General features: G+C 38.2%; 1 protein-coding gene across 1 annotated transcript in view; it reads right to left on the reverse strand.

Moving 5' to 3' along the window:
* Positions 1 to 374: 374 nt before the first annotated feature.
* LOC147375952 (mitochondrial adenyl nucleotide antiporter SLC25A24-like) overlaps positions 375 to 26379 on the reverse strand; it is a 92643-nt gene continuing 66638 nt past the window's right edge. Inside the window, exons 6-10 of the mRNA XM_086391516.1 lie at positions 25157 to 25309; positions 13710 to 13817; positions 10767 to 10934; positions 1871 to 2021; positions 375 to 728 (exon numbers count right to left, since the gene is read on the reverse strand). Of these exons, the coding sequence (XP_086247642.1) occupies positions 547 to 728; positions 1871 to 2021; positions 10767 to 10934; positions 13710 to 13817; positions 25157 to 25309 (762 nt within the window). The 3' untranslated portion in view covers positions 375 to 546. The remainder of the gene's footprint in view (positions 729 to 1870; positions 2022 to 10766; positions 10935 to 13709; positions 13818 to 25156; positions 25310 to 26379) is intronic.

Raw genomic sequence — 26379 nt, forward strand, 5'->3', positions numbered from 1 at the left:
AATGAAAGTACCCAGAGAAATAAGCAATGTGTTATCATGTCATCAGTATTCCATCTATAATCTGATAGAAGGAATTATGAAACTCACATTTTATTTTGCTTAAAAGAAGGGAACTAGACTGATCTTCCACACAACATCAATTTTAAATGCACTGATTTTTCTTCTAGTGTATAAAATATTTTCAAGCTCTGCTTTTTAAAAAATTGCTTAAATACAAAAGAGCTAACACAAACTGCTACAACTGACCAAATGTTTTCTACAGTGTTACTATGGTATCTTCCAACCCAATAAAAACAAGTTTCAAGTTAGGATTCTGAGAGTAGTGGGAAGTGTAAATTGAATCTGTGGATGTGAAGGATTTTAAATTAAAGAACTTTAACAGAATAATTATTTAATATATAGATTTTGTAACAGATAAAGAGAAAATATTTTAACAATTACTTGATATCTCTTTCCTTTCGGGGGGGGAAAAAAGTCAATTTCTCCTTACAAACGAAGTATTACCTTACAATTAGGTAATTATAGCAAAGGAAACAATTTGATATTCTACTTCTCAGTGAATCCCACATGTCCTTTCACTTTTTCAAAAGTCACACAGCTAATGCATACTGAAGGAAGCACCTTTATGATGTTTGGCGTGACACCCCTGAAAAATCCCCTCTTTCCTTCTTTGTTATATATATCTTGAATGAGCTGAATCATTGAGGTTGTTCCTTTTTCTTCCAGTGCTATAAAGGAAAAAATCAATGTAATACAATACTTAATCTAAAGACAGTTCAGTGGTTAAAATGAGAATTTATAGAGGTTGAAATTACTTCAGAGTATGCCTCTCTCCCTACCTGTAGAATTGTCCTGTGCAGTCCAAACTGTAGTCTCTAGACACATGAAGCTACACATTTTAATTAATTAAAATTAGGCAAAACCAGAAAATCAGTTTGTCAGTTGCACTAACAACATTTCAAGTGCTTGATAACCCTGTGTCATTAATGGCTACCATACTGGATAGCACAAATAAAAAACAACTCCATCACTGCAGAAAGCCCTCTTGGACAGCACTTGAAATTCTTTCACAAAGGACCTCAAAGGAGCATCTGGAATTGTGTATGACATACATAGTTTGATAGAGGGATACACAGATCTTCACCTGAACTGCAATATAAATTAAAAAAAAAAGTCTCACTAAAAAGAGGAGAAAAAGCATTTAAAAGAAGGTAACTTACCACATGACCCCTCGAATAGTTAACTCGGGATGACAATCAGATTATGTGGGGTTTCTTTTTCTTATCAAAAAGTGACACGTGTGTGTTTTCTTATAGTCTAAATTCCTAATATTTCACTTGAGAGAAACAAAAGCAATACCCTCTACCTAATATCTCTTGCTAAACGTACTAGAACACAGAATAACTGCATTCAGTTCCACAAGTGCATTAAGTTCCTGATGCAGACTATGATAAGAGCAGAACTAGGGGGAAATACGTGCATATTGAGCAAACGCTGACTCAATTTGAAGAAAGAAAAATCTTTTCTACTGTTCTGCATGGAACTGCCTAATTTGAAACTCCGTGGAAATCATCAATAATTGAAGGAAATGTGAAGAGTTCCAAATAGAACTTTGGAGAAGAAATAAAATCTAAAATTCACAAGACTCTGCAATAAAACAACAAATCCAAGATTCATGCTTTAAATTTCAGAGAATTAGCTTTTGATTTATGTATTAATTTTACCATTTTTGTTTTTGAAATCATTAATTTCTACTCATTTAAAACAATTTATTTTTAACAGTCTTAAGTTAGTTCTTACTACTGTTTTCATTAAAATTATTTTAAATAACTTTTAAAACTTATGATTATTTCACTTATATAAAACTCACCTTGAGCCTGCATACGAGTTCTAATAAGGTTCAGAGGGAAGCTGGCCATCTGACCACAAGCATTAGACAGTGTACTACATCCCAGCAAAATCGCTATTCCAGGGTCTAGAGAGCCTCTTGCATGGTGTTCTAGCCAATGATTCTTCAAATGCTAGCAGAAAAAAGAGTAGTAAATATCCTTTAACTACTATGCAAGTCTAAGCACAGCACAGCAAGTCTAAGTAGAACAAAGTTCATTGCTCACTCAGTTTCGATAAACATTTTTGAGTTAGCTTCTTGATTCAAGAATTATAAAGAGCATTTTCATCGATGTCATCTCATTTAATCCCTACAGAAATTTGTTAATATTGTCACCTCATTTTATAAATTTTATAAATGAAGAAAGTAATTCAGAGACTAATGAATTATCAGGTCAGAAAGGTGAAAAATGATAAGTCAAGCTTGGTCACTTGATTTTGGAACTGTTCTTTCCAAAATCTTCACAAGAGATTGTTCCTACTCTTCCTTGTACAGAGGAGGCACCTCTGGTGTCCTATTGGGCATCGAGTGCACAGATGTTTTCCAATAATGATTCATACACTCTCAGTGTGAGTTCTCTGTTTGCTCTCTGTTCATGCTTTATTTTGTTTTGCTTGATTGTTTTGGTCTGTGAGGATATTCAAAGACCCAGGCAAAATCTAGAGATTCTCAGAGGGATTAACAGGACACTGCAGAGAAGATTGAATAACGCAGTCTAAATTAACAAACCCATATTTTCTCAAATTTTAAGACTGATTCATCTTTCTAGATTTGCTTTTCTGTGAGTAAAAATGGCCAGAAAAATTATATACAAATAACTGGTTGAAAATATCACTAGGTGCTTTTAGAACTACTCATTAATTAAAGGATACAACTCCACCATTATATACTGGGACAATTATTATCAAATATATAATTTGACACTTTTGAAAAAATAAGTTTCAAAATGTCCTTACTCAGTGTGCATTTATTAGAGTTATGCAATAATAAAGAGAGAAATGTGTAATGGCACTTTGTTACAACAGCAAAAAATATTTAACTGTAAAAATAAAAGAATGGAGGGAGCCCAATATAAACAGGGGCAAATAATTTAATACGATCATAGAAAAGAAAATAAATGTATGGTATAATACTGAATAAATTCTATGAAAATGTAACTGTATATCTTTCAGTGCTAAATGAAATTGGCTATCTTTCACATAATGGTGGTACCACTTACCAAAAATACCACTAGGCTTGTACCTAGAGAGATATTTTTCTTGTACTGAGAAAGAATTTTAAGTTAATCTAGTCACATACTCTCAATGTCCCTATAACCAAGGACATTGTTGGTTGGTATATATTGTTAAATATATGATATATATTGTTATTTGCTGCTGCTGCTGCTAAGTCGCTTCAGTCGTATCCAACTCTGTGCAACCCCAGAGACGGAAGCCCACCAGGCTCCCCCGTCCTTGGGATTCTCCAGGCAAGAACACTGGAGTGGGTTGCTATTTCCTTCTCCAATGCATGAAAGTGAAAAGTGAAAGGGAAGTCACTCAGTCGTGTCCAATTCTTAGCGACCCCACGGACTACAGCCTACCAGGCTCCTCCATCCACGGGATTTTCCAGGCAAGAGTGCTGGAGTGGGGTGCCATTGCCTTCTCCATACATGGTATATATTGTTAAAGTGATCTACCTGAAGCAGATGAATAGCCATAAAGTGAAATGACTGGCTGAAGTAAGGGGAGCAAGCTACACTTCACTGGAAGGCTATTTACACTAGAGCTCTTGCCTCTCCCCCTACACCCCCCAATTACTACTCTACTCAATTCTCATTTTCACAACTGTATAATAGTATTTCAATTTTCTTAGTTTTAACTGATATTACATCAGATGTTTCTAGGGAGCTAAAAAACCTGAATTCCAGGCCTCTTCCAAGAACAATGATATTAGAATATCCTAGGATATAGCCCAAGAATCTTATTTTTTAAATAACCACAAGCAGATGATTCTGATATGCATATAGAGTTGAAAACAACTATTTTATCAGCACTGAGGTCCTTAATTATTTTTTCAGACCCATCCCTCTTAACTATGACCTCATAACTATTCTGTAGCTTTTATGTTACTTATCAGTTCAGTTTAGTTCAGTAGCTCAGTCGTGTCCAACTCTTTGCCACCTCATGAACTGCAGCATGCCAGGTCTCCCTGTCCATCACCAACTCCCGGAGTTCACTCAAACTCATGTCCATCGAGTCAGTGATGCCATCCAGCCATCTCTGTCATCCCCTTCTCCTCCTGCCCCCAATCCCTCCCAGCATCAGGGTCTTTTCCACTGAGTCAACTCTTCGCATGAGGTGCCAAAGTATTGGAGTTTCAGCTTCAGCATCAGTCCTTCCAAAGAACACCCAGGACTGACCTCCTTCAGGATGGACTGGTTGGATCTCCTTGCAGTCCAAGGGACTCTCAAGAGTCTTCTCCAACACCACAGTTCAAAAGCATAATTTCTTCGGTGCTCAGTTTTCTTCACAGTCCAACTTTCACATCCATACATAACCGCTGGAAAAACCATAGCCTTGACTAGACGGACCTTTGTTGGCAAGGTAATATCTCTGCTTACCAATATGCTATCTAGGTTGTTCATAACTTTCCTTCCAAGGAGTAAGCGTCTTTTAATTTCATGGCTACAATCACCATCTGCAGTGATTTTGGAGCCCAGAAAAATAAAGTCTGACACTGTTTCCACTGTTTCCCCATCTATTTGCCATGAAGTGATGGGAACAGATGCCATGATCTTCGTTTTCTGAATGTTGAGCTTTAAGCCAACTTTTTCACTCTCCTCTTTCACTCTCATCAAGAGGCTTTTTAGTTCCTCTTCACTTTCTGCCATAAGGGTGGTGTCATCTGCATATCTGAGGTTATCGATATTTCTTCCGGCAATCTTGATACCAGTTTGTGCTTCTGCCAGCCCAGCGTTTCTCATGATATGCTCTGCATGTAAGTTAAATAAGCAGGGTGACAATATACAGCCTTGACGTACTCCTTTTCCTATTTGGAACCAGTCTGTTGTTCCATGTCCAGTTCTAACTGTTGCTTCCTGACCTGCATATAGGTTTCTCAAGAGGCAGATCTGGTGGTCTGGTATTCCCATCTCTTTCAGAGTTTTCCACAGTTTATTGTGATCCGCACAGTCAAAGGCTTTGGCATAGTCAATAAAGCAGAAATAGATGTTTTTTTGGAACTCTCTTGCTTTTTCAATGATCTAGCAGATGTTGGCAATTTGATCTCTGGTTCCTCCACCTTTTCTAAAACCAGCTTGAACATCTGGAAGTTCACGGTTCACGTACTGCTGAAGCCTGGCTTGGAGAATTTTGAGCATTACTTTACTAGCATGTGATATGAGTGCAAATGTGTGGTAGTTTGAGCATTCTTTGGCATTGCCTTTCTTTGGCATTGGAATGAAAACTGACCTTTTCCTCCTGTGGCCACTGCTGAGTTTTCCAAATTTGCTGGCATATTGAGTGCAGCACTTTCACAGCATCATCTTTCAGGATTTGAAAGAGCTCAACTGGAATTCCATCACCTCCACTAGCTTTGTTCGTAGTGATGCTTTCACTTGACTGCACATTCCAGGATGTCTGGCTCTCGATGAGTGATCACACCATCGTGATTATCTGGGTCGTGAAGCTCTTTTTTGTATAGTTCTATATATTCTTGCCACTTTTTGTTAATATCTTCTGCTTCTGTTAGGTCCATACCATTTCTGTCCTTTATCGAGCCCATCTTTGCATCAAATGTTCCCTTGGTATCTCTAATTTTCTTGAAGAGATCTCTAGTTTTTCCCATTCTGTTGTTCCCATTCTGCTGTGTGGACGCAGGAGGGCCAAGAGGAGCTACTCCACGTTCAAGGTCAAGAGGGGCGGCCATGAGGAGATACCCCAGGTCCAAGGTAAGGAGCAGCGGCTGCGCTTTGCTGGAGCAGCCGTGAAGAGATACTCCACGTCCAAGGTAGGAGAAACCCAAGTAAGACAATAGGTATTGCGAGAGGGCATCAGAGAGCAGACACACTGAAACCATAATCACAGAAAACTAGCCAATCTGATCACACGGACCACAGCCTTGTCTAACTCAATGAAACTAAGCCATGTTGTGTGGGGGCCACCCAAGACGGGAGGGTCATGGTGGAGAGGTCTGACAGAATGTCGTCCACTGGAGAAGGGAATGGCAAACCACTTCAGTATTCTTGCCTTGAGAACCCCATGAACAGTATGAAAAGGCAAAAAGGTAGGACACTGAAAGAGAAACTCCCCAGGTCGGTAGGTGCCCAATATGCTACTGGAGATCAGTAGAGAAATAACTCCAGAAAGAATGAAGGGATGGAATCAAAGCGAAAACAACACCCATTTATGGATGGGACTGGTGATAGAAGCAAGGTTCAATGCTGTAAAGAGCAATATTGCATAGGAACCTGGAATGTTAGGTCCATGAATCAAGGCAAATTGGAAGTGGTCAAACAGGAGATGGCAAGAATGAATGTTGACATTCTAGGAATCAGAGAATTAAAATGGACTGGAATGGGTGAATTTAACTCAGATGACCATTATATCTACTACTGTGGGAAGGAATCCCTTAGAAGAAATGGAGTAGCCATCATAGTCAACAAAAGAGTCTGAAATGCAGTACTTGGATACAATCTCAAAAACGACAGAATGATCTCTGTTCGTTTCCAAGGCAAACCATTCAATATCGTGGTAATCCAAGTCTATGCCCCAACCAGCAATGGTGAAGAAGCTGAAGTTGAACAGTTCTATGAAGACCTACAAGACCTTTTAGAACTAACACCCAAAAAAGATGTCCTTTTCATTATAGGGGCCTGGAATGCAAAAGTAGGAAGTCAAGAAACACCTGGAGTAACAGGCAAATTTGGCCTTGGAGTATAGAATGAAGCAGGGCAAAGGCTAATAGAGTTTTGCCAAGAGAACGCACTGGTCATAGCAAACACCCTCTTCCAGCAACACAAGAGAAGACTCTACACATGGACATCACCAGATGGTCAACACTGAAATCAGATTGATTATATTCTTTGCAGCCAAAGATGGAGAAGCTCTATACAGTCAGCAAAAGCAAGACCGGGAGCTGACTGTGGCTCAGACCATGAACTCCTTATTGCCAAATTCAGACTTAAATTGAAGAAAGTGGGGAAAACCACTAGACCATTCAGGTATGACCTAAGTCAAATCCCTTATGATTATACAGTGGAAGTGAGAAATAGATTTAAGGGACTAGATCTGATAGACAGAGTGCCTGATGAACTATGGACGGAGGTTCGTGACATTGTACAGGAGACAGGGATCAAGACCATCCCCATGGAAAAGAAATTCAAAAGAGTAAAATGGCTGTCTGAGGAGGCCTTACAAATAGCTGTGAAAAGAAGATAAGTGAAAAGCAAAGGAGAAAAGGAAAGATATAAGCATCTGAATGCAGAGTTCTAAAGAATAGCAAGGAGAGATAAGAAAGCCTTCCTCAGTGATCAGTGTTACTTATAATTCACAGTAAATGTCAGATGTCAACTTAATTCTTCTTCATAGGAGTGTTTCAAGTTTAAAGTAACTGGTTCAATAGAAAACTGTGAGACAATCATAAAGAGTAAATTCCTAGGTTAAAAATTGAAGTGATAAGTTTAGAGTAGAATATTTAGAATTTGAGTAATCGTCACAAATAGCTCTGGAGTATATTCAGCTCAGTTTGGGGGTTTTATTGCTCTTTCTTTTTTTAATTATACTATAGTTAAGTTATAATATTGTGTTAGTTTCAGGTGTACATCAGAGTTTTGTATATATATAAAATTTCAGATTCTTTTCCATTAGATAAGATATACTGAATATAGTTCCCTGTGCCATACAGTAAATTCTTATTTATCTATTATATATACATGACTGAGTGACTGAACTGAAATGAACTGAACTGAATGTGTATTTGCCAATTCTATGCTCTTAATTTGCAGCCACTTCCCCTTTGGTAATCAAATAAACCATATGTTTATTTTATGTGTCTCTGAGTCTGTTTCTGTTTTATAAATTAAATCATTTATACTATTTTTTAGATTCCACATATAAGTGATCAAATTGCCAACATAAGTTGACAGAAAAAGCAAGAGAACTCCAGAAAAACATCTACTTCAGCTTCATTGACTACACTAAAGCCTTTGACTGTATGCAACACAACAAACTGTGGAAAATTCTTAAAGAGATGGAAATACCAGACCATCTTACCTGCCTCCTGAGAAATCTGTATGCAGGTCAAGAAGCAACAGTGAGAACTGAACATGGAACAAAGGACTGGTTCCAAACTGAGAAAGGAGTATGTCAAGGCTGTATATTGTCACCCTGCTTATTTAACTTTTATGCAGAGTACTCATGTGAAATTCTGGGCTGAATGAAGCACAAGCTGGATCAAGACTGCCAGGAGAAATATCAATAACCTCAGATATGCAGATAACACCACCCTAATGGTAGAAAGAAAATAAAATTTTTCACTGTTTCCATTGTTTCCCCATCTATTTGGTATGAAGTGATGGGACCAGATGCCATGATCTTCATTTTTTGATTGTTGAATTTTAAGCCAGCTTTTTCACTCTCCCTTTCACTTTCATCAAGAAGCTCTTTAGTTCCTCTTCTTTGGAAAAATGTCTGTTTAGGACTTCTGTCCATTTTTTGGTTGAGTTGTTTGTTGTTGTTTTTCTTTTCTTTTTTTGATACTGAGGTATTTTTACATTTTAGAAATTATGCCTTTGTCAGTTGCATTGTTTGCAAATATTTTCTCATTCTGTAGGATGTACTTTCATTTTGTTTACAGTTTCCTTTTCTGTGCAAAAGTATTTCCCATTTGCTTATTTTTGCTTTAATTTCTTCTGTCTTAGGAGACTCATTTAAGAAAACATTGGTACAGGAAGGTAAATAAGATGGTGGAATAGAAGGACTTGGGCTCACCTTCTCTCAGGAAAACATCAAAATCACAACTAACTACTAAAGAACCATAGATAAAATATGCACACTACTAGATAAAAGATCAAAAGGACCTAATGTATAGCACAGGGAATTCTGCTGGGAAAAGAATTGAAAAAGAAGGATATATGTATATATATAACTGAATCACTTTGATGTACACCAGAAACCAATACATTATAAATCAACTATCCTACAATATAAAATAAAAAAAATTTTTAAGCAAAATATTGGTATGATTTATCTCCAAGAATGTTTTGCTATGTCCTCTTCTATGAGTTTTATGGGTTCATGTATTATATCTAACTGTTTAGGCCACTTTGATTTATTTTTGTGTATGCTGTGAGGAAGTGTCCTAATTTCATTGATTTACATGAGGCTGTCTAGCTTTGCCAACACCACTTGCTGAAGAGGCTGTCTTTTCTCCATTGTATATTCCTTTCTCCTTTGTCAAAGATTAATTGATCACAGGTATGTGTGTTTATTTCTGGGCTCTCTACTGTTCAACTGATCTAGATACATATGTTTTTGTGCCAATGACATGCTTTTTGGTTACAGTAAATTTTGTAGTATTGTCTGAAGTCTAGGAGGATTATGCCTCCACTTTATTCTTTTTCTTCAGTATTACTTATGCAATTCTGAGCCTTTTCTGTTCCATATAAGTTTTAGTATTATTTGTCCTAGTTCTATGAAAAATGTCATGTGTAATTTGATAGGGATTGCATTACATCTGTACATAGCATTGTGTAGTATGACCAATTTAACAATATTGATTTTTCCAATCCAAGATATCTTTCCAGTTTTTAAATCATCTTCAGTTTCCTTTATCAATAATTTTTATTTCTCAGTGTACAGGTCTTTCACCTCCTTGGTTAGGTTTATTTCTAGGGTTTTTAAGCCCCAATTTTAGACAGGAATTTTTTTAACTTTCTTTTTATAATATTTCATTGTTAGTGTAAAGAAATTCAACAATTTCTGAGTGTTAATCTTGTACCTGCTACCTTGCAGAATTAATCATTTCTAGTAGTTTTTGTGTGGAGTCTTTAGGGTTTTCTATTAGAGTATCCTGTTATTTGCATATAATGACAATTTTACCTTTTCCCTTCCAATTTCCATATCTTTTAGGTTTTTTTGTTGTTTGATTGCTGTGACTAGGACTTCGAATACTATGTTGAATAGAAATGGTGAGAGTGGGCAATCCTTATTTTGTTTCAGAATTTAGAAAGAAGGCTTTTATAATAGCTTTCACTGTTGAGTATTATATTGCTGTGGGTTTGTCATAAATATTCCCTCTATACCCTTTTGGTGAGAGATGCTCTCATGAATGGATGTTGAATTTTATCAAATGTTTTTTCTGCATTTATTGAGATGATCATGTGGTTTTCATCTTTTCTTTTGTTGATGTGCTGTATCACACTGATTGATTTGTGTATGCTGAACCATCTGTCTGATCCAGGGGTGGATCCAACTTGGTTGTGGTGTGTGATCTTTTTTTTGTGTTGCTGGGTTTGCAACAAAATCTGTTTGGATTTGTAACAAAAATGTGTTGAGCATTTTTGTATCTATATTCATCAAAGACACTGGCTTGCAATTTTCTTTTTTTGTAGTATGTTTGATTTTGCTATCAAGGTGATGGTAGCTTAGCAGAAAGGTCTTTCTTTATTATCACCAAAAACTAATTCAAACAAAAAAGAAAAAAACAAAAAATTATTACTAGACTAGCAAACAACTAATATATAAAAAGAAAAACAAAATAAAACAATTCAGTTCACTTCTTGGTTGGAAGCTATTTCATGAAAAATCATTTATAGCCAGATTTTTAGAATAAAAACTAGTATTGAATCAAATTTTCAAATCTAACACAAAACATCATGTTATAAGAATAAGCTTACCTCATAAACACAAAGATCTATGCCTGCATAAGGTATAATTCCTAGCAAGTTAGGAATATAACCTTTGAAAAAGGCTCTAGCACCTTCTTGCTTCAGAAGCTGCTTGCCACAATCAATAATCCCTGAGTACTGTCCAGTTTTACCTACAGCCAGTCTGGTCTTTATAACCTAAATGTGAAATAATACAATAAAAATATATTGATCAGATTCACTCAACTTACCTAGCAATCAATTAAACTGTATTAGGTCATGATGTTTGCTAATTATCATAGAAATAAAAAAAGAAAGCAATCTCAAATATAACTTTAACTTTCTGCTAACTCTTAATTATAAACAACTGATACAGTACAGAGGTTTTTTTTTAAATTATTTAAACAGGAAAATATAATTAAGCATTGTGGCTTTAATTGATATACCCACTCAAACACCTTTCATGTACTATAAGGAAACATATTCTAAATCAAACCAGCTGAGATAACCTTATTGATTTAAGATAAAGCAATAACATTCTTTAGGCAAGGATACTGAAGGTGGTAGCCATTCCCTTCTCCAGGGGATCTTCCCGACCCAGGGATCGAACCTGGTCTCCGGCATTGCATGCAGATTCTTTACTGTCTGAGCTACCAGGGAAGCCCAAAATAAAGCAGCTATAGTCAAAATTCAAATTTTACAAAAGTGTATAGTCATGGTAAAGTGAACAACAAGTATGGAAAAAACATTCTATAATATGCTAAAAATACATACTCTGGGAACTATCATTAACAACAGGGTCTACAAACTAACTTAATATAACTTGGGTTCATTTTGTGCTCATAAAGTAGTAACATAACATGGGTTATGAAGACAATATAGCTTCTTGTAGGCTGTCTGTGATCCATCTTCCTATGTTTAGTGTAATTCTTCTGATAGAACTTCACTTATTGTCCTTTTAATTTCTATTAATCTAATTTAAGGGAGTTCCAGATACACTTCTTGAAGGAGGAAATGGCAACCCACTCCAGTACTCTTGCTTGGAGAATCCCATGGACAGAGGAGCCTGGCCAGCTCTGGCCCATAGGGTTGCAAAGAGTCAGACACAACTGAAGTGACTTAACATGCACACACACAGATATACTTGGAGAAAAGGCTCTCTAAAATATCCAAGACAAGAAAAACACAAACTTTGTCTTGATTGGGCAACTGTATATCTTGATGGAGCTTCCTCTGAGTAGTCAGTTGGAAGCCCTCTGTACGAACTTCTCTGTAGGACCCAACACTTTGGATAATCTCATTCTTAAAACTCTTTGCCTTCTCCAGGGCCGTGCACTCTCTTCTTACCCAAGTAAATTTTTTCTGCCTGCTTCCCTGGCATGTTTTTTGCTCCTTTCATTCTCTAAACTAAGATTTTCTCAAAAGTTAAAAATAAAATTATGACTTATTTCCAACCAATTTCAAGGCTTTAACTAACACTTCTTCACAGATGACATGTCAAGACTTGAAATCTCTCAAGTCTTAGTATTACATTTGCAACTGCCTGTAGAAAATCATAACTCAGTTGCCCACCAATAACTCAAATTAAATACAGGCAAACCTGAACTCATCATCTTTCAGAGTCTGGCTCACTTCCTCCGTTCTGTACCTCTGTTAGAGACCTAACTCAGACATAACTCTCCTAGACATTTGGGCACAGAACCCAGACAGAACTTTGCCATCTTCCTTTCCCTTTCTTCTGTTTTCCATTTCTCAAGTGGTCAGTTCTTATGACTGTTCTAATATGAGTCAATTTCTCCTAGTCAATATCATATGTGAAGTCCTTATTATCACTTCTCTGAATGATAGCAATATCTTGTATCTAGTTATCTCATTTCTCTAGTCTGCTCCTCTAAAAAACTTTACCGGGATTACACTTCAAGCTCAAAAGTCTTCAATGGCTCTTATTTTTTAAGAAATTAAAGCTAAATTTCTTAAGTTGCATTGATAAGCCATTCTGATCTGGTCCCAGACCATTATTTATAGTATTATCCTATCTCCACCTGAATATCTGCTCTTATATCCCCATTCCTTTGCTCAAGTTGTTATTTACACTTAAAATCCACTTCCTTATCATCTCCAAACATCCAAATTCTAAGTCAAACTCATACATTCAACTCATGTCCTTCATGAAATCCATTAACTAGAATAATATCTCCCTTCTGAATTTCCATAATACTTGGTACTGATCTCCCTTCTAGAATTTATATTTATATTTTGACCCACTCCAGTATTCTGGCCTGGAGAATTCCATGGACTGTATAGTTCTTGGGGTTGCAAAGAGTTGGACACAACTAAGCAACTTCCACTTTCACTTTTCATCATTACTGATGTACATATTCTATCTCCCCTTCTGGACTATAATAAGCTCCATGACCAAAATGCCTGTCTGATTCAACTCTGGATCCAGATAAATACTTTAAAGTATGTGGGTTTTCAATACAAATTTGATTTTATTAATGAATAAGTGATTCTATCAATTAATTGGAGAAATGAAATTATTTATCTTCTTAGTTCCCTGGTGGTTCAGAGGGTAAAGCGTCTGCCTGCAATGCAGAAGACCTGGGTTCAATCCCTGGGTCAGGAAGATCCCCTGGAGAAGGAAATGGCAACCCACTCCAGTACTCTTGCCTGGAAAATCCCATGGACAGAGAAGCCTGGTAGACTACAGTCCATGGGGTCAACAAAGAGTCGGTTGGACACAACTGAGCAACTACACTTTCACTTTCACAGTACAATACTAATTTTATCCTAAACCAAAAAAGACTGGGCAACTGACAGTTACTAAGGGCAACTGACACTTCACGTGAGACACATCTTATAGCTATAATGCTTTTTATTGTATAAAATACTGATCTGTGATTCACTTATTTTTTTTAATTAAAATTTGCATTAAAAACATTTCTTTAGTTAAAATTTTATCATAGTACATACCTCCATAGGGTAAATACAGGTCTGTGCAGTTGCACCAGCCAATGAACCAGATATAAATCTTTCAATAATTCCTATTTTAGCACCATCAGAACTAAGCCATTTCTTATACTGTATAAATAAAAATATTAAAATGTATAAAATTACTGAAATGGAATATACATTGTTTCTTTGTTTATAACATTAATATTAGTAACAATTATTTGAAAAAGTATTTCAGACACCCAACATTAGAATATCTAGTGGAATATCTAGTACAATATCTGATTTTAATTTTATGTAATTAATTGTCTAAGATAATAAGTAAGACCCCTCTATTTTGGCCTCCTTTTCCTCTTTTCTTCTGCAGAATAAGGTAGATATTCATGAATTCAGTATTTCATAAAAGGCATGCAAATGACACAAAGGAACTGTATTCTCTTATCTCTTTTTGGCCCCACCCCTTACACATGGAACATACTTCATATTTTTGGATAGTAGATAATCAGAAATAGTAACTTTATGTGAGAGGTTTTTTGTTACAAATAACAACAGTTTCCTGTTGTTAGCTTAATAACAGATTATTGAATTACATGTGGAAATAAGGAAAACAGAAATATCAGTGTAAAGGTCAGGCTTCACGGGGACTAAACTAAGTTTCATGAAAATTGAAACTGGAAACTCATTTAGGATCCAAGATAACCTCAGCAAGCAGATTATCTTGTTACTTCCTAGGCAAAATGTTTTTTCCATTTGCCTCTTCTGATGGTCTTTCATCAACATGATTCAGCCACTCTCTATGAACTAACTCTCTGGTCCTCAAATCAGTAACTCCCCATCAGAAAGTGTGATGGTTCACTTAACATGTCAGAGACTGCTATCTGTTCCCATGCGTGTGTGCTAAATCACTTCAGTCGTGTCTGACTCTGTGACCCTATGGACTGTAGCCTGCCAGGATTCTCTGTCTATGGGATTCTCCAGGCAAGAATACTGGAATGGGTTGCCATTTCCTCCTAGAGGGGATCTTCCTGACCCAGGGATTGAACGTGCATCTTTTACGTCTCCTTCATTGGCAGGTGGGTTCTTTACCACTAGCACCACCTGGGAAGCCTAGTACTATCTATTCCTAATCTTATTTGTTCCCAATACCCTTTATCTTTTTCTTCCATTTAGTGTACCACAGCTGACTCAGCTACAAACTACATTTTCCTCTTCTTCCTTGCAATAGACTGTAAGTTTAAATGATTAATTTTGGCTAATGAGATGTGAGGGGAAGTTAAATATGGAAATTCTGAGACATCTTCTTAAACTAAACTATCCTAAACTCCTTTTTCCTTCACCTGGGAAATGGCAAAGGCAGGTGCAGCCTTGGAACACATATATTGAAGATGGCAGAGTTGTACAGCTAGCCCCAGACCACTTGCTTCTATCTTACTTAAGCTACTGTATTTTGAACTCCCTTTGTTAAAACATCTTAGAAAGAACCCTAAAGAGTACAAAAATTGGTTACTAGATGAATGGTGATGCCATAACTAAAACCTAAAATATGTGGCAATGGCTTTATTATTGAGATACAGATATTACACTCTAAGAAGGTGATGATCTTCCTAATGCTCTGTGGAAATGCTTGATAAATTACCTCCTGTGATAACTTAGAAGGAAGACCATGTGCTTTCTGAGCCTGAAGTTACAGGAAAACTAACTGTAAAACCTCAGAATGCTGGACAGTGTTGCCTGTTCCTTGATGCTTTTAGCAAGATCTGGGAGACAGGAGTTCTCTCTGCCTGTCTGCCTTAAGGTCTTCTCAAAAGCTAGTTTGTAAGCACAGTTGGAAGGAAATAGAGCTCTGCAAAGGGAGTTGTCACTGCCTGACTTAACAGTCAAGAAATGTGGAGCTTTCAAGTAGGGAAAGTTACCAGCACAGAAGCTGGTAATGACATTGTCCTAAAGAACTTATCTACAAAAATCACATCGAGGGTGTTGTCATCTGTCAGGCTATTATTTCAGTTAATATCAACATAGCATACTATAAAAAAATGACAAAGAGAAGGAATAACTGAGCATAGGAACTGGAAAATAAAATATCAGGAAAAATATTTTTGGGTGTGGTTACTTTGCATGGTACTGACTAGAAACAAACAGACAAGAAGTATAAGAAATTTTGAAAGAATGATATTGCTAGAAAGCCCATGATCATAGCCTATAAAATACTGTATTTTTATTGATCTCTAACGCAACTCTGAGGCCCTCAAACATCAGCAGGCAGATAGCTGGCCATGGCAGACATTTCCAGAAGCCTCCATCATATCTGGACAGTTTTGTGTAGACTCACAGGCAAAATGATTATCTGAGGAGGCTTTACAAATAGCTGAGAAAAGAAGAGAAGACAAGGGCAAAGGAGAAAAGGAAAAATATACCCATTTGAATGAAGAGTTCCAAAGAATAGCAAGGAAAAATAAGAAAGCCTTCTTAAGTGAACAGTGCAAAGAAATAGAGGAAAACAACAGAATGGTAAAGACTAGTGATGTCTTCAAGAAAATTAGAGATATAAAGGAAACATTTTATGCAAAGATGGGTGCAATAAAGGACAGGAATAGTATGGATCTAACAGAAGCAGAAGATACTAAGAAGAGGTGGCAAGAATACACAGAAGAACTATACAAAAAATATCTTAATGACCCAGATAACCACGATGGTGTGATCACTCACCTGGAGCCAGACATCCTGGAATGGGAAGTCAAGTGGGCCTTAGGAAGCATCTCTACAAACAAAGCTAGTGGAGGTGATGGAATTCCATGTGAGCTATTTCAAATCCTAAAAGATGATTCTGTGAAAGTGCTACATTTGGAAAACTCAGCGATGGCCACAGAACTGGAAAAGGACAGTTTTCATTCCAATCCCAAAGAAGGGCAATGCCAAACAATGTTCAAACTACTGCACAATTGCATTCATTTCACATACTAGCAAGGTAATGCTCAAAATCTTTCAAGCTAGGCTTCAACAGTATGTGAACCAAGAACTTCTAGGTGTATGAGCTGGATTTAGAAAAGGCAGAGGAGCCAGAGATCAAATTGCCAACATCTGTTGGATCACAGAAAAAGCTAGAGAATTCAAAAAAAAAAAATCTATTTCTGCTTCACTGACTATGCTAAAGCCTCTGTGCAGTTCACAACAAGTTATGGAAAATTATTAAAGAGATGGGAATAGCAGACCACCTTACTGTTTCCTGAGAAATCTGTATACAGGTCAAGAAGCAACAGAATAAAACATGTAGCAACAGACTGGTTCAAAATTGGGAAAGGAATATGTCAAGGCTGTATATTGTCATCCAGCTTATTTAACTTCTATTCAGAATGCACCATGCAGAATGCTGGGCTGGATGAAGCATGATCTGAAATCAAGATTGCTGGGAGAAATATCAATAACCTCAGATATGCAGATGACACCACCCTAATGGCAGAACGTGAAGTTGAACTAAAGAGCTTCTTGTTGAAGGTAAAAGAGGAGAGTGAAAAAGCTGGCTTAAAACTCAACATTCAAAAAACTAAGATCATGGCATCCAGTCCCATCAGTTCAGTTCAGTTCAGTTCAGTCGCTCAGTCGTGTCCGACTCTTTTCGACCCCATGAATCACAGCACGCCAGGCCTCCCTGTCCATCACCAACTCCCGGAGTTCACTCAGACTTACATCCATTGAGTCAGTGATGCCATCCAGCCATCTCATCCTCTGTCATCCCCTTCTCCTCCTGCCCCCAATCCCTCCCAGCATCAGAGTCTTTTCCAATGAGTCAACTCTTCGCATGAGGTGGCCAAAGTACTGGAGTTTCAGCTTCAGCATCACTTCATGGCAAATAGATGGGCAAACAATGGAAACTTATTTTGGGGGGTTCCAAAATCATGTGGATGGCGACTGCAGGCATGAAATTAAAAGATGCTTGCTCCTTGGAAGAAAAGCTATGACAACGTATTAAAAAGCAGAGACGTTACTTTGCAACAAAGGTCCATCTAGTCAAAGCTATGGTTTTTCCAGGAGTCATGTATGGATGTGAGAGTTGGACCATAAAGAAGGCTGAGCATTGAAGAATTGGTGCTTTAGAACTGTGGTGTTGGAGAAGACTCTTGAGAGTCCCTTGAACTGCAAGGAGATCAAACCCGTCAATCCTAAAGGAAATCAGTCCTGAATATTCATTGGAAGGACTGATGCTAAAGCTGAAGCTCCTAACATTGGCTACCTGAGGCGAAGAGCTGACCATTAGAAAAGACCCTGATGCTGGGAAAGAGGAGAAGGAGACAACAGAGGACAAATTGGTTGGATGGCATCACCAACTCAATGGACATGAGTTTGAACAAACTCAGTGAGATGGTGAAGAACGAGGAAGCCTGGCATGCTGCAGTCCATGAGGTTGCAAAGAGTTGGACATGACTGAATAACTGAACAACAACAATAGTGGCAGAATCCCATCTAAAGAAAAAGCCTCTCATCTCTCTGTTTTTCTGCCTTAGGGTCTTCTGAAAATCTATGGGAGCCTGTTGAACCTAGAAGTCTGGAAAGTTAAAGTCCTAAGATCATTCTTCAAATAACTGGGGATAGGAAATGGTAAGGGCTTCCCTTTGTGGCTCAGCAGTAAAGAACTCACATGCCAATGAAGGAGATATAGCTTCCATCCTTGGGGTCTGGAACAGCCTCTGGAGAAGGAAAAGGCAACCCACTCTAGTATTCTTGCCTGGGAAATCCCATGGACAGAGGGGTCTGGCAGGCATCATGTAGTTCATGGGGTTGCAAAGAGTTGGTCATGACTTAGCAATTGAACAATAAGAAATTGGTAAATAAATGCCTTATCTCCTTTCCTCAGACGGATAATCCTGGGGACTATTCTGTCCACTTCTTACAAGTTCTGGCAGAATCAAGCCCCTACCACCTATAGCTGAAACCTCATTTATGTACACTTATATTGGCTTTTCTTCCTTCTGTGTCTTACTGCATCAGTCCGTCCAATGAATTCCAATTCACCTCTGGGTGAATCCAAACCTAAACATTTGGTACCACTTCCAAAGTGGTCCTATCTGCCAGTTAAAGACTGTCAGAGTGGATCAAAAACCAAAATCCAAATGTATGTTGGCTACAAGAAATCAACTTTAAATTTAAAGACACATATGTTAAATGCAAATGAGTGGAGAAAAATATACCATGCTAACAGTAATCAAAACAAAGTGGGAGTAGTGATATTAATTTCAGATAGAGCTGACTTCAGAGCAAGGAAAGTTATCAGGGATAAAGATAAAGGGGTCAGTTCTACAAAATGACATATTAATCATTAAATAATAGTCCTGATAGAACTGCAAAGAGAAACAGATGAATGTATTATAATAGTTGGAGATTTCAACATCTTCTATTAGAAATGGATATTTCTGGTGGGCAGAATATCAGTAATAACATAGCTGAACTAAATAACACCATTATTCAACTGGAAATAACTGACATCCATAGACTACTTCATCCAACAACAGCAGACTGCACATTTTTCTTAAGAACACATGGAACACTCACCAAGACAGACCATATTTTGGACCATAAAACACACCTTAACAAATTTAAAAGAACAGAAATAAAACAATATCTGCTTCTCAGACCACAAAGGAATTAAACTAGAAATTAATGATAGATAATTGGAAAATACCAAAATATGTGGAGATTAAACAAAACACTTCTTTTAAGTAACACACTGGTCAAAGAAGAAATCTCAAGAGAAATTTTAAAATATTTTAACTAAATGAAAATAAAAACACTATCAAAATTAGTGGGAAGCTGTACTTAAAGGAAAGTTTATAGTTTTGAATGTACACACTAGAAGAAAGATAAAAATGAATGTTTCCACCTTAGGAAAATAGAAAAAGAAGAGCAAATCAAGCCAAGGATAAGCAGAAGAAAAGTAATAATAATTAGAATAGAAATCAATGAAATTGAAAATAGGAAATCAATAGCTAAAATCAACAAAAATCAAATGCTGGTTTTTTGAAATGTGGTGCTAGAAGGTAAGCCTGCTCATATTATTAGAACTGAATCACTCACCGGTCACAGGCAACAAACACATGATTCAGTTCAGTTCACTTCAGTTCAGTCGCTCAGTTGTGTCCGACTCTTTGCAACCCCATGAATCACAGCACACCAGGCCTCCCTGTCCATCACCATCTCCCGGAGTTCACTCGAACTCACATCCATCGAGTCGGTGATGCCATCCAGCCATCTCATCCCCTGTCGTCCCCTCTTCTTCCTGCCCCCAATCCCTCCCAGCATACTAGTGGTCAATGGGATGATGGTAACTTATGGTATGCTGTGGCATTACCATTACTAAGATTTTTAGTCATAGTGGCTTGGGATGAGGTACTGGTAGAAAGAAAAGCATCAAATCAACAAGTATCATAATACTTGAACAATGTGAGGTAAAGACTGTGGACCTGACTGGCTATGATTCACTGCTTTAGAAACTTTGAAGAAAGAGAATGTCAAGTTTAGGTCAGTCAACTATCTAAAAAATATGAACACTAAAATGCCTTCCTGGCAGCAATTTAAAGAGACCCTAATCTCCTGCCCCTGACCTCAGCGGTAGGGTAGCTCATCTCAGCCACCTCCCCTGACCTCGGCTGCAGGGTAGCTCATCTCGGCCACCACCCCTGACCTCGGACGTTGGGTAGCTCCTCTAGGTTGCAAATTTGGAAAACTCAGCAGTGGCCACACGACTGGAAAAGGTCAGTTTTCATTCTAATCGCAAAGAAAGGCAATGACAAAGAATGTTCAAACTACCACACAATTGCACTCATCTCACACGCTAGTAAAGTAATGCTCAAAATTCTCCAAGTCAGGCTTCAGCAATATGTGAACCAGGAACTTCCAGATGTTCAAGCTAGTTTTAGAAAAGGCAGAGGAACCAGAGATCAAATTGCCAACATCTGCTGGATCATTGAAAAAGCAAGAGAGTTCCAGAAAAACATCTATTTCTGCTTTATTGACTATGGCAAAGACTTTGACTGTGTGGATCACAGTACACTGTGGAAAATTCTGAAAGAGATGGGAATACCAGACCACCTGACCTGCCTCTTGAAATACTTGTATGCAGGTCAGGAAGCAACAGTTAGAACTGGACATGGAACAACAGACTGGTTTCAAATGGGAAAAGGAGTACGTCAAGGCTGTATATTGTCACCCTGCTTACTTAACTTATATGAGTACATCATGAGAAACACTGGGCTGGAAGAAGTACAGGCTGGAATCAAGATTGCCGGGAGAAATATCAATAACCTCAGATATGCAGATGACACCACCCTTATGGCAGAAAGTGAAGAGGAACTAAAGAGCCTCTTGATGAAAGTGAAATAGAAGAGTGATAAATGTTGGGCTTAAAGCTCAACATTCAGAAAACTAAGATCATGGCATCTGGTCCCATCATTTCATGGGAAATAGATGGGGAAACAGTGGAAACAGTGGCTGACTTTATTTTTGGGGGCTCCAAAATCACTGCAGATGGTGATTGCAGCCATGAAATTTAAAGACACTCCTTGGAAGGAAAGTTATGACCAACCTAGCTGCTACTGCTGCTAAGTCACTTCAGTCGTGTCCAACTCTGTGCGACCCCATAGACGGCAGTCCACCAGGCTCCCCCGTCCCTGGGATTCTCCAGGCAAGAACACTGGAGTGGGTTGCCATTTCCTTCTCCAATGCATGAAAGGGAAAAGTAAAAGGGAAGTCGCTCAGTCGTGTCCAACTCTTCACGACCCCATGGTCTACAGCCTACCAGGCTCCTCCGTCCATGGGATTTTCCAGGCAAGAGTACTGGAATGGGGTGCCATTGCCTTCTCCATGACCGACCTAGACAGCATATTAAAAAGCAGAGATATTACTTTGCCAACAAAGGTCCGTCTAGTCAAGGCTATGGTTTTTCCAGTGGTCATATATGGATGTGAGAGTTGGACTGTGAAGACGACTGAGTGCTAAATAATTGATGCTTTTGAACTGCAGTGTTGGAGAAGACTCTTGAGAGTCCCTTGGACTGCAAGGAGATCCAACCAGTCCATTCTAAAGGAGATCACTCCTGGGTGTTCATTGGAAGGACTGATGCTAAAGCTGAAACTCCAATACTTTGGCCACCTCACGCGAAGAGTTGACTCAGTGGAAAAGACCCTGATGCTGGGAGGGATTGGGGGCAGGAGGAGAAGGGGATGACAGAGCATGAGATGGCTGGATGGCATCACCAACTGGACGGACATGAGTTTAAGTAAGCTCTGGGAGTTGGTGATGGACAGGGAGGCCTGGTGTGCTGTGATTCATGGGGTCGCAAAGAGTTGGACATGACTGAGGGACTGAACTGTACTGAACTGAATCTCCTGCAGGTGGAGAATAAATTACTGAAAATCAGACCCAGCATATAAATGTAAAGGTACCAGAGTTGCAAAGGAAACTGAAGGCACAGCTTCAAAAGATCTCCTATGCTAAAATGAGGATGTTCACTGGGAGGGAGTTGGACCCTAATACATGAGATGGAGACATCTGGGAGTATGTGCCTGAGAACCCTGAACTCCAGGATTCTCCAAAACCTTTCAATTCAGCAAAAGCTATCCTCTTCCCACTGCTCGAGCAGAGTAGCCTCTCCTTGTCCAGAGGCCATGCAAAGGCCTTAAAGAGGCAGATGTACAAGATGATGCCTGTCTCTCTCCCACCTCCTCTTATTGCCTCCTAACCAATAATTTTTATACGGTTAGGTCTCAGATAGCCTGATGAGGAAATAAAGCCTGTGTCCTAGGAATAAATATCATTCTGATCAAATTGTTGCAGGACCTGGATAATATAGACTAGAAGGAACCAGTTGAACATGTATAGGAGTGGATCATAAGTCTTGAATAGTGGGCTTATCAGGAGTGGAGAAGGCAATGGCACCCCACTCCAGTACTGTTGCCTGGAAAATCCCATGGATGGAGGAGCCTGGTGGGCTGCAGTCCATGGGGTCACTAAGAGTCAGACACGACTGAGCGACTTCACTTTCACTTTTCACTTTCATGCACTGAAGGAAATGGCAACCCACTCCAGTGTTCTTGCCTGGAGAATCCCAGGGACGGGGGAGCCTGGTGGGCTGTCGTCTATGGGGTTGCACAGAGTTGGACATTTCTGAAGCGACTTAGCAGCAGCGGCAGCAGGAGTGGAATATAATGCTGGACAAGGGAGACTTTATTCATGTTGAACACTCTCCCATGACATAGGACACCTGAATCCTGTCCTAATATGCTGCTGGGATGGACCTTTAAAGCTTGGACACAATTATGACTGACAGTAAATGAGGTAGAGATGCCAAAGCTTTGGTAGAGTGTGGAGGAAGGAATCAGTAGACTCAGGAAGGTGGAAATGTCAGAATGAATTTTATCATGAGATTGACAAACCTTCTAGTCGAGCATGTTTCTAGGATGAGACGGAGCCCTTGTTGAGAAGTCCAGTGATAGCTGTTATGAGGGTTGACAGCAGAGGATGCTGCCATGGAACTACATTCAGTGGTATAAAAGGAAATGGAAAATTCCAGAATAGCAGAGTCCAAATGATGGCACTTCCTCATCAGATGCAAGATGAATATAATTATCTTAAAAGACAACAAGACTGGAGTTGCAACTAGGATACCCTAGCCCACAGGGGTAATTTGATGGCTAATTACCCATGGACTTCCTAGGGGCCAGATAATGAGCTATACTCAAGCAGTAATAAATACATACTTGAGAACTGTTTGATTTGCATAATCAGACAAAATAATTTCACCTGGACCATCTGCCTCCAGCAATCTTATTTAATTTCCTCTATCCATTAGCTTTTCCACTTTCCTGGAATACCAACTCATGTCTTCTCCTCCTTCCTCACACCTCCACATGTCCTTGCTTCCCATTTCATTGAAGAAGCTGAAGCACTAGAAAGAAATCTTCCACAAACCCACCTGCATCTGTGCCCCCATAGTAGAGCTTCTCCTCGAACTATGGATGAAGTGCCTACCCAAGGCCAAACCCTTCCATGAGCACTAGTTCCCATCTTCTTTCACCCTCTCAGAGACTCAAGGATAATAATAATTTATATTACTTGCACTACCCTCTCCTCTATCCTGTCATTAATGGTCCCCTCTTTACTGGATCTTTCTCCTAAGTATACAAACATGCTGTTGCTTCTTCCATTTTTAGAAAATTCTCTATCTCACATCTTCCTATAGTTACCACTCAATTGCTCTCACTTCTTCATAGAAAAACTTCTTGAAAGAGTTGTCAGTTCTTACTGTCTCTAATTTCTATCATCTGTTTTCTCCATAGCATTTATCAACATCTGATTTGTTTGCTGCTGTATCCCCAGAACCTCAAATAAGGTCTAGAACACATTAAGTGCTCAAGAAAGTCTGTTGCTGAAAGAAACATTTCTTGAATGAGTAAGCAAATCCCAATTTAAATAAGTGATGTGTGTTTTTAAGATGTGCATTACAAGTAAGTCTAGTGTCCTATACAACCATCCATTTGCTTTTAAACAATTTGGGTTGAGAAAGGATAGTATTTATTTTTTATCTTTTCTTAAAATTTTGAGGTCATCTGACTTTGTAAACCAAGGTTCTACCAAAGAAGCAAATTAATGCTATGTATTATTAAATGTTTAAAGAAAAAAATTACTATAAGATTTACATTGAAAATGGAAAACTGGAGATGCACAGTGTACTCAAACTCTAATGTGATGCTAATAATTTATATTACTTGAAAATAAATATAGCTCATCTCAAAGTGAATTATTTGAGCAAAAGTAAAATCCTAAATCATATAAACAATTTTTTTGTTTGTTTTATTTTTTTTTCAGATTAACAAATTTTAAAACAAATATTCACATTATTAAAAGTAAAAACAATACTGAAACATTTTTTGAGGGTCTCTCAGAGAAGGCAATGGCACCCCACTCCAGTACTTTTGCCTAGAAAATCCCATGGACAGAGTAGCCTGGTAGGCTGCAGTCCATGGGGTCTCGAAGAGTCGGACACGACTAAGCGACTTCACTTTCACTTTTCACTTTCATGCATTGGAGAAGGAAATGGCAACCCACTCCAGTGTTCTTGCCTGGAGAATCCCAGGGATGGGGAAGCCTGGGGGGGCTGCCGTCTATGGGGTCGCACAGAGTTGGACATTTCTGAAGCGACTTAGCAGCAGCAGCACATGGGAAAACTGAAATCAAAGAACTACTAATAGACAATAGAATAGATTATATTACAGTTATAATATGGTCCCTGGATTACCTCTTGAAACAAAAGCAATATGAAAATATCAAAAATAAATAAGAATAAATAAAGTCACTTATATTTAAATTCATATCTATTGCTTGAGCACACTCCAGCAATGTTTTATGTTTTCTCTCATAAAAGTCTAAAATTTTTAAAATTTAAAATGTCTTCTAAAATTCCACAGACAGTAATATTTTACCTGTTCATAGGTCCCAACCTTGAGTGCTGTCTCAGGTGCAATTTTTAAAACATTTACACCATTTCCTCGCCAAAGAGAAAGAATTCCTCCTTCTTTTACCATCTGCTTAAACCCATCCAGCAATCTCATTTTCCCTGACTGTAAACTATGAATCTAGAAATAAACAGCAAATTTATCTATTTTTAAATTTATTTTGCTGGTAATATAGCATTGATATTATGATGAATAAAATAATGATACATGTATGTATAAATTTATGATCTTCAAAATAATTTTCATTGTCCTTTAGAGACATATAAAGTTGATAACATTGATTGGCTGTTGTCCCCAAATACATATTTTAATTTCACACATGAAAATGAATTAAACAAACAGGTATAACTTGGTTTTCAGAGAATTTTATCATACACAAGATGTATTGTTGCTGCTAAAATATTACAGGTTCATTAAAGAGTGGATTGAAATGGATGAAAAACACATCAAACTTTCAATACTCCTGGGTAGAGAGGTGTTATTGGTTGAATTGCATGTCCCCTGAAATCATATGCTTGTCAAGTCACTTCAGTTGTGTCTGTTTGTGACCCTAAGGACTGTAGCCCATCAGGCTCCTCTGTCCACGGGATTCTCCAGGCAAGAATACTGGAGTAGGCTGCCAAGCCCTCCTCCAGGGCATCTTCCTGACCCAGAGATCAAACCTGCATTTCTTATGTCTCCTGAATTGGTGGGCAGGTTCGTTACCACTAGTGCCACCTGGTAAGCCTGAAACTTATATCTTTAAGTCCTAATCCTTAGTGTCTCTGAAAGTGACCTTGTTTAGAGACACAGTCTTTACTAGGATAATTAAGTTAAAGTAAGGTCATTAAGTGGGCCCTAAGTATCTAATGAAGAGTTCCAAAGAATAGCAAGGAGAGATAAGAAAGCCTTACTCAGCGATCAATGCAAAGAAATAGAGGAAAACAACAGAATGGAAAAGACCAGAGATCTCTTCAAGAAAATTAGAGATACCAAGGGAACATTTCATGCAAAGATGGGCTCGATAAAGGACAGAAATGGTATGGACCTAACAGAAGCAGAAGATATTAAGAAGAGGTGGCAAGAATACACAGAAGAACTGTACAAAAAAGAGCTTCACGACCCAGATAATCACGATGGTGTGATCACTCATCTAGAGCCAGACATCCTGGAATGTGAAGTCAAGTGGGCCTTACAAAGCATCACTACGA

Source organism: Bos grunniens, chromosome 3 (genome assembly GCF_055505025.1).
Source record: "Bos grunniens cultivar Pamir isolate PY7600 chromosome 3, Bosgru_T2T1.0, whole genome shotgun sequence".
Lineage (NCBI taxonomy): Eukaryota > Metazoa > Chordata > Mammalia > Artiodactyla > Bovidae > Bos > Bos grunniens.